The sequence below is a fragment of the Triplophysa dalaica genome, chromosome 11 (genome assembly GCF_015846415.1).
Source record: "Triplophysa dalaica isolate WHDGS20190420 chromosome 11, ASM1584641v1, whole genome shotgun sequence".
Lineage (NCBI taxonomy): Eukaryota > Metazoa > Chordata > Actinopteri > Cypriniformes > Nemacheilidae > Triplophysa > Triplophysa dalaica.
This window is the reverse complement of record NC_079552.1, coordinates 1,938,089-1,947,610: the sequence shown is the minus strand read 5'-3', so window position 1 is coordinate 1,947,610 and position 9,522 is coordinate 1,938,089. Positions and strand designations below refer to the sequence as shown.

Genomic DNA, 9,522 nt, shown 5'->3' with positions numbered 1-9,522 from the left:
GAATGCACAAGTATTAAGTCGCTAATTCATTTGTCTCTCGGTAACACAAGACTTCATAGCAGAGTTATTATAATTTTGTTTTTACTGAATTAATATCATAAATTAGTTTTTGTTTATTTTTGTTCATTCTTTAGCAATCTTGTCAAAAATCCTTTTGTCGTTTTTTTTTTTTTTTATGTTGCTGTAAAAGATTATTTATTTTGTTTTAGTCTGTGCCGATTGCCCTTTGGTTAGCATGCCTTAAACCCGGGTTCGCTTGCCATCTCAACGGTCCTTTGCCAATCCCGCTCTGTGATCTCTCAGCCCAACGCTTTCATGTCTGTTCTCTACTGTCCTCTCCCAATTAAGGCAAAATCCCCTCTAATATCTTATTTAAGAAAAATAACTTTTAATTTTCAGTAAACTAAATTCACCTTCATAATGATACAGGTAGTTTGATTCTCCAAAGTGTTTTAGGAAGCCAAAATCATGATGTTTATGCATATCTGGGGAGGTGAATTAAAAAAATACATTTTAAATGTGTGCCAGCAGAGGGAGTCCTTGCGCTCTAAACATTTGTATGCACACTTGTGGCACAAACACAAGAAAATACATTTTTCAGTTCCATCAGATTTAATGACATTGTGTCCAGGAGAATGTTGAAAAGGTGACAGTCAAATTGAGAACAAAGTGTGGTTTAGTCATCAGATTCCCATAAATTATAGTAATTGGCCATCACTGATAGTCCCATCAGGATAAATTCAGTAAATTTACAGAGGACCACCGGCTGGTCAGAATCCCTCATGATGTTATTGCTGATCTGAGATGTTCAGCCCTGGTTGAGAGTTAAGTTTCTCCCATAGACAACAGTAACATTTCTGAGAAAAAAAGACAGAAATATCACTTCTGTACTATTGAACAGAAGCTCTAACTCAAATCTTCTAAACAAAAGTCATCTGTGGGCCCAGGACAGGCAGGTTATTCCTTAGACCCTATGAAACTCTTTAGAGCTCTCAAAAGATTAATTGTCATTTAGAATAAATACACAGTTTAATTTGTATAGCCCACTATGCGGTTTGTTTAAAGAACTATATACTAATAAGTGTGACGGACTGTGAGAAAGAAAAAAATCACAGAAGATATATTTTTAATATCTAAATAATTCTTGTACGTCACTGAGATTAAATGCGAGTCTTCTGCGTCTCAGATATTTCTCCTGAGAAACAAGTTTCAGAAGAGATCTCGACAATGTGTCAAACTGAGCTCAGATATGTCAAGTCTATAATCAAAAGTCAATATACTTAACTGAATCCAAATCCGGATTATGTGAACTAGGGAGTGCTAGACAGTCCAAATGATTCTGTTTCTATGAGTTCTGGTTAAAATAATATTCACGATCTGCCGAGATGGGTTCTTCACAGTGATGCCATAGAGAAATCATTTTTGGTTCCCCTTAAGAACGAAAGAAGCCTCTTCCACTACAAAGAACCTTTTCTGCAACAAAGCGTGGATGTTAAAGGTTCTTTATGGAACCAAACAAACCTATAATGAACCGTTAAAGAAAGCATTCTATAAATGAGAACATGCAGAACAGTTTTCTAGGAACTGGCGCTTTTAAAGCTGTTGCAAGAAAAAAGGGGTTTGTTTTTACATTTTTGGAAACGACATAATTCCCAAACGTCAATTTCTATTATTTTAGCATTTTAACTACAATTATGTAAATAAACAATGACCAGGTTTGTCCAGAGGTCTGACTTTTCAGTTCTGTTCTGTGCATGTTGTCCATTTTCAGTGTCAAACAAAGGTTGAGGTTTTATCCAAAGCGACTTACAAAGAGTTCAGGGAGCAGATCGAGTGAAAGTCCTGTAGGCAAGCATTAGCCACTTGAATTTGATATGGCCTTCAACTGGTAGCCAGTGGAGAGAGAAGAAAAGGGGTGTCACATGAGCCCTTTTGGGCTGTTGGAAGACGAGGCGTTCTGCGTTCTGAACCAGCTGAAGTGGTTTGATAGCCTTTGCAGGAAGACCAGCAAGGAGAGCATTGCAGTAGTCCAACCTTAAGATTAATGTTTAAACCTTTCTCCTGAGTGTAGTTTTAACTCTCTCGCCCCATTTAGCAAACAATAAGTCCTAATATGATGAATTCCCTTCCATCCCTGAGGAGATATTCTGAAATATACTTTTTTTGCAATGATTTTAGAATGGTTGCACAATTTGAGATCCTTCTCATTTCTGTTTCATACAATTACTCAAATGGAGACTTTACCATATCATGAAGCAATGAAAGCAGACGTATCCATTCTGTGGTCAGAAGGCCTTTACCTCAGTTAAATAATTAACTGTAAAAAGTCCTCATTCCAATTATGTCAATTTCGGAAAGCTCACTGCAAGAGATCCCGGGTTTCGGCACCAAACTGTAAGGGTGGTTCCACTATAGTGGTTCAGGCTACAGGGATTCCGAAATGACTAAAGAAGCATTAACAGCAAGATGGCATTGCACTGTGCATTTATTGTCAATTTCCACCCTTCTGCAATTTATAACATGACGGAAATAAGTGCAGTGATTATAGCTATATATGTAGCTTTATACATTGCTATAACATGATTATATTGTATTACAATATGGAGCGTTGAAATATTAACTCTAAACCAACACTAGTCTGAGGATTTGCAAATGAAAGTATTTAATAACAGACTTAAATTAATGTTACACGTAAAATGGTTACAAAGTAAATTCATTAAAATATAAATAATACAACAAACAGTTTCCAAATATATGTGATATGACGTGAGATGAAAGAAAAGAAAAGAGAGGAAGAGAATGAAGAAGAGCCACAGCTCCCAGAGAGGAGCTTCTAGTGCGAAGAAAAGAAAAATGAGTTTATCTTACATTTCCTTTTTACACGTTCCTTGACCATGTGAGGGCCACCTTTAACCCCCCACTGGACCCACATAAAAAAAATCTCAGGCAATAGTGGTTGATCACTACCTCAGCACCCCTGTGATCTTTAGAAGAGCAATGGTGCCTTTTGAGAAGTAAGAGGGGTTTGTGCAACAACAATAACTTCCTGTTATTTTTTCCAACCCTGCAATTGCATTTACTCAACAGAATGCGTCACAAGCATTACACTCAATCGCATCTCAGGTGGAGTCAATTTGCACAAACACACATGCTCAGTTCTTCTCTGCTGCTTTATAAGCAAACACCCACAGCATTTGCCTGCCCTCTACAGGTCATCACAACAACTGACACTTCATTGTCACTCTACAACACCTTCTTAACGTTACATCGTTCATTATCGCTTAAGCTGTACCTTATCGTTAATATGTGTTCCCTGAAACGTTCTTATTTAAGTATACCTTCTTTAAGTCATAGGTACAGAAGGTTGGTCTGGAGCGCTCTTAGCTATACCGTGTCACTTTGAAGAGTTCACTCTGCGAGTAGCCATTGGTAAATAAAGCTTCTTTACATCGCAGCATATACGAATAAAATGATAAGTTAAATATACCAGTATATTGAAGAGTTTGGATGCAAAGAATACAATTGTCTTCTCAATGCTGGTTGTATGCATTTATGGTGAAATTACTGCATTTCTGTGTCAACTCGTGTTCATTTTGAGCATGAAACAGTATGTGTGCTATCACTTTAAAACAGTCCATGCTGTACAGCAAAAATAGACTCGATAGATAAACGATCGCTGCACTGATGTACCGCACCGCATAGGCAGCGGATGGGCCGCACGGCATTCGGGTGGTGTGTGATTGATCTAATCACTTAACATCGGCACGTGAAAAAATACGCACCGCATACGCACTGCATACGGAGTGTGTGAATCGGCTGTTATACTTTGCTCCGCAGCAGTCCACCTGATGGATGCTCTGGGGTACTGCACTCCGATGAGTTCTTGGCTTTATCCTTATTATTATTCGGTTCGTTGTCTTTGATGATGTCATACTGACGGCAGAAGAGAACAATCACACCTGGACAAAGGTAATAAACATTTAATACTGAAAAACATCACATTCACTTGATGTATTTGAATCCCGAGATCATGCAAACTTGAAATGATGTCATGACCATCTCACCGGCCCACATGATCAGAACCACCACGATGATGATGAGCTCTACTGCCCTCAGCTGAGCATTCTGTTCTACCTCTTCCATGGTAACTTCATCTGTAAATCACAATTATCAGATTCAGACAGGACAATTTCATTCAAAATGTATATATCATTTTTTTATGATGCTTAAGGGATTATAGTAGTGAGAATCCAGTTCTTTTTTTCATTTGACTTTTGTGCATATTGTGATTTATTCATAGTTTGTGGTGTGTACCTTTGCTTTCGGATCCTTGTGTTTTTGCTTCTCTCGGGGATCTGAACTGCAGCGGTTCACTGACAGGACTCGGTCCGCTTACGCTGATGGATTGAACGTGCACAATGTAGTCTGTGTCTGCCTCCAAATCCCACAATGCACAGCTCCTCATAGTGGTGTTCACTTCCTGGATGAACCGCAGCATGTGCATGTCTTTTTTCTGGTAAACATAAGTCATCATTAAGCCCAATGTTATGCGTTTTTCCAGATCCACTGCAGAGTGATTGTGACACAATTTTAGACACTTACGAATGCTAAAGCTCATAAATTCTTTGTGAATAACAGCTGTCTCTGTTCTGCTGAGGTTTCTTTGGAGTTGTGCACACAACAGATTATTTTACATAGAACGCAATTACCTCACATAATGCATTACAGAGTGAATAATTGATTGTCGGACGATCGATATCCATTAATTCAGCACCTCCACCATGTACAGCAGCTAACTTGGGATGTAAGAAAGTAACCTCCTAACTAAGGTATAGATCGGGAAACACTCCTAGAAAAGTATAATTCTAGTTAAGGTGTACCTAAGAGTCTTCATAACGCGCTAGAGAGAACGTTATCGGGAAACGCAGCCCTGTGCTATAGAAAACCGCAGAGAAATATATTTTTTGTAGGCTAACCCAAAACCTAGCGCTGCAGAGGTTCCCTCGACCGAAAGCCTATGCATTTTCCCAGACTTTTAGAAGATCGCAAAAATTAAGCTCTGTGATCAACAAAGGTTTATGATATTTATACGTTTTGTCTATCAAGATAATCTTTACACACTAACACAATATTTGTTACTTTTAAAGCTGAAGTACAATCTGCAGAAGTAAAAAGCTAACACGATGCTATAAACAGACTTAAGGTCGCTTGATATAAACGTCACCACCACCAAGCCTCCGACAACTCTTGTATAAAAATGTGTTGCCTGGTAATTAATTACCCTGCATCTGGGTTTTAAGAGTTGTGTGTCCATGTTGCATTACTTGTGAGCTTTATATGTGCGATGACGTCAAACGTCCCCGCCAAAGTAAGAAGTCACTTCGAGCAACTTATCAACCGACATTTTTAAAACTTAAAAAAATCACAAGCGGATAATTGGTGTGTTTTATGTCATACAATAAAACGTGAAAATACTTAGAGGTTTTGTAAACCCCAGACCTTATTTCTGGCGATTTAACGACAACCCATTCAAAAAACCCATAGACTTTGGAGCGATGGATCCGGAAGTCCTACAATGCTAACTCACTTCTGGTGTTTGCGTTCAAAAATACGTAATCTCTATTTAAGAATGTTTACTTATTTATGCTCTTTTTCCTTGTTTTTGAATCCTTGTGCTCTCCCTCTCCCCCCCCTCTCAAGATTCAAAGGAGCTTTATTGGCATGATAAAAGAAAATTTACATTGCCAAAGCACAAGATTAAATATAGACATGCACAAATGCAGATTAAGATAAAAAATAAGATAGAATAAAATTAAAAGTCTATAAGTAAAAATATATATATATACATCTCAATATAAACAGAAAAAGAGTTCTCTCTCTCTCTCTCTCTCTCTCTCTCTCTCTCTGAGTACCTGCTGTGTGATGGCAAATCCAATGACTGACTCCCCGTCTGGCGTGTCCCATGTGAGAAGAGCATAGCTGGACTTCAGATCTCTGATCGACACGTTCACTGGAGCTACCAAGCTGTCTGGAAATGCCGAAACAGAGAGAGAGAGATATTCGGTCTGTTCTTTTAAATAAATCATCTCATACAGTTATGACAAGGTAACCTTCCCACGATGCCAAACTTTCACAGAATCATAATATGTAGGACAGAAAAGGTTGACTCTGTTCACAAATGTGTCATTTATTTAAATGGTTAGACTTCACAGTTTCGCTTCAGGCTGAGGATGTGAAGATGGTTTCAGACAGTCCGATAGTTCTTTTAGTCAAATCTCTCTTTTGCTGTTCGCTGTTCTCCCGTGTGAAAGAAATGTGTGATTACTTAGGAAGAGTTCATTAAGGCTGTGTCGTCCAGTACTAATGAAGCCTCTTTGGGAATTATGGTATTTATGAGCCTCATGAACGCCACCATGATGACATAATGACCTGTGGGAAACTGCAGCTTATAACCGTGAACTGTTAAGGAATTTAATGGCTCAATGAATCCAATAAAGACCTATCAGAGGTGTTCTGCTAATCAACAAATCCACAAGGTATAAACAGGCAGGAACAAGCAACACGAAGTAACAAGAACTAGTACGACCTGGTAAGCAGAGGTATACACTAGCAGACAATACAAACGAGCACATGACAATAGACATGAGGGCATTATAAGGGGAAACTAACAAGGGTAGATTGACAGAAGGCAGGTGCAGGGAAACAACTATGATGGAAAGATGATGAGGGAACGAGAGGGGCGGGGTCATAGACTAGACCGGAGAGAGCGCATATTGTCTTGAGACAACAATGATATGTCTCTCTCCACACAAAACATGAGGCTCTGTCATGATCCTGCCACTAGACCAAGAAAGATATGACATGATGAGGCAGAATCATGACATAAACGTGTCAGCTAAATGTAAATACTGTATAATCACCAGTGCAACGTCAAGCGCTTGTTTTGTTAGTATTTTAAGTAGGAAACTCACAGGGAAACAACCTTCCAATGCGAATCTAAAGCTTTGTTGCCACGGTGAAGCAAGTCAGTGGAAATCTCTTCTTGTGCCAATTACAGTCCATCAGGAATTGTGTACATCGTGAAAAGTGAGCGTCACACAAATGGATGTGGGTGGTTGGAAAGGAAAGGTATACTGTTACTTTAACTGAAATCAAAATCAATTCAGAAACAACGAGTTTTACATTTGGAGAAAAGAGATAACACTTGTCTTTAAAATGATGCACACTGATGATTTGTGCACAATAAGACCAGGAATGTTTATCGAGATTAAATTCCGTGTTGCCTTTGGACTCATTTTGATGCCGTTTGTTCATGTGCACGAACAACATTATTGTGCATGTATACTGTTATATTGCACTCTTGTGTCTGTGTGTAGTGCTGGTCAGTGAATTATTATTATTATTGTGTGTATGTGTGTGTGTTGTTTCTGTCTGTGGAACCTTTAAAAGCATCCAAGAACTGACAGTCTCTGCTGCCAGTAGCCATTTACACACTGTTCCATGGCTTTTCCCTCTTTGCTATAGGGCTAAAAAATTTATAGGCACTTGAGTTAATGTGTTGGCTGCTGGCTTTGTCTCTACCAGGGGGAACTTTTTTATGGTTCAACATACATGTCATGCTTCAATTAGGTGGCAACAGCAATGCAGTATAAAATCACTGTTGCTGAATTTTAACAGATACATAATGGTCAAATTATGATGTGTCCATCCGTGCGTGTTGTTACGCAACAAGTGTGTGGTTTAGGTTTTCTCTGTGTGTGTGTGTGTGTGCGTGCGTGCGTGCGTGCTGTGTGTGAATTACATGTGTGCTTGTTGCAAATACACGTCATAAAACACGCTATATGAAGCGTTCAATGTGACCACATAAACAGATTGTTATTCCTCACTGGATGTCGAAATCAAAGAGACATTCAGTGATCAGCGAGCAACAGCCTCAATCTACAAATGGATTATTGTGAATAACTTACCAGCGACGACCCACGACGCTCCAAAGCAGCTCAATACGAGCAGCGGCGTGGGCATGAAGAATCCCCTCATCCTTCCCACGGAGGCTGGACGTGAAATCTCATCTACACGACTCGCATCCACGTCGATAAATGTCGCTGTCTGGAGTGAACGCGCTTGATTTCAGCACCGCGGACAGCGCTCGGCATCAGCCCGACACGCGCGTCTCATGACCGCGTGACGTCCTCGAGCTCAGCGGATGCTAGCGCGAAGAATTTCATGACAACGCTTTCCTTCTGTGTCTATGGGTTTTCATACGACTGTCGTTTAAAACGAAGTGCTGCACTGAGAGGCTTTAAACTATATGAAGGTGACGGTGTGGTGTCTTGGTCGTCTCTCTCTCTCTCTCTCTCTATCTCTCTCTCTCACTTCCGGTGCATGAGTGGTTGAATGTGATCTGACGGAGTGCTGTGAGTTCATCCTTTTCTTTTGTCCCTTGCTTTTCTGTCTTTAGTTTTTTGCTTGTTTGGGTCGCGTGCGTTCCTTTCCCAAAATGTCTAATGTTCCACCTTTTGTGAGCGATGATATTAATTATTGGATGCGCTCACGTGATAATGTTATATCTTTAGCTAGGCAAGATAGATTTTACTTTTTTAAAAATAATTTTAGTGTCACATTACACCTGTGGGGTTTACTGATCCTAGTATATTGTACGCTGCAAACTTTTTTTATGTTCAACAAAACCAAAGTGCAAATCAGTTTTTTTAAGGAATCCTTTGGGAAGTTTAAGACAAGACAGTTCATTCAGCAGTACACTCTCAATGTCACTTGACTCGTTCTTTGGAGCTATCATCTGATTTTCAACAACTAGCTCAGTCTACCGGCGGGCTGAGTTTTTTGAAAGCCTGCTCGAGGAAGAAGGCCCAGTTATCTGATCAGCTTGGTTATAAGACACAGGGGACTCGATTTCACGTTTTTCACGTTTTCAAAGCATTGATCAGATGAATGCACCATCCAAATATTTTTTTAACTTGGAGAAAAAGAATGGACGGAAGCTGTGTAATATGACTGTGTTATACAGAAACACTGGGATGGGGTCGTTTGGAAGAGTCCTTTGGGTAAATGGACATGGTTATTACCAAATATGTCCTATAGGGGCAACAATGTCAACAATTAAGTAGCTTCCTCACTATAGCATAAGATGACCTCTGTGGTCCCTCCACTGCGCCTTTTAGCTTTTTTGGGTACGACTTACATTGGATCCCACAGAGAAGTTTAAGCCTTCCCAAGATAGAAGGTGGTCAAGGGTTGATCCATCTACAAAGTAGATATGCTGCCTTATGTTTACAGTTCCTAAAGAGATTTGTTGATGGCTCAACCAATTTTAGCTGGTTTGTTGCACTATTTTGCGTTCTGTAAAAACAGTTATGCTGATGCCTTGGGCATTTTCTCTGTGGGACTGTCAGTCTGTGCCAGATCCTCTCAAAGCGTCTTACATGCACACAAGAGCAGCAAGAAATTAAATCAGTTTGGATTAACCACACTGTTCTGGGTCAGAAGCGGTTAAATACAATTATT

The 9,522-nt window shown here is 39.6% G+C and overlaps 1 protein-coding gene across 1 annotated transcript; it reads right to left on the bottom strand.

Moving 5' to 3' along the window:
- Positions 1 to 2,645: 2,645 nt before the first annotated feature.
- fndc5a (fibronectin type III domain containing 5a) lies at positions 2,646 to 8,510 on the bottom strand. The gene is made up of 5 exons (XM_056760062.1): positions 7,968 to 8,510; positions 5,913 to 6,028; positions 4,315 to 4,513; positions 4,065 to 4,154; positions 2,646 to 3,959 (listed from the first exon to the last, which is right to left on the bottom strand). Exons 1-5 carry the CDS (start codon positions 8,035 to 8,037, stop codon positions 3,820 to 3,822), a joined length of 615 nt encoding a protein of 204 aa, XP_056616040.1. The 5' UTR covers positions 8,038 to 8,510; the 3' UTR covers positions 2,646 to 3,819.
- Between the last annotated feature and the right edge of the window lie 1,012 nt (positions 8,511 to 9,522).

Coding starts and splice junctions, on each gene's coding strand:
- fndc5a (XM_056760062.1), bottom strand. CDS start 8,037: ATGAGGGGATTCTTCATGCCCACGCCGCTGCTCGTATTGAGCTGCTTT. Junction 6,029..7,967: donor AGCGTCGTGGGTCGTCGCTG/GTAAGTTATTCA, acceptor CGGCATTTCCAG/ACAGCTTGGTAGCTCCAGTG. Junction 3,960..4,064: donor GGTTCTGATCATGTGGGCCG/GTGAGATGGTCA, acceptor ACCTTTGTCCAG/GTGTGATTGTTCTCTTCTGC.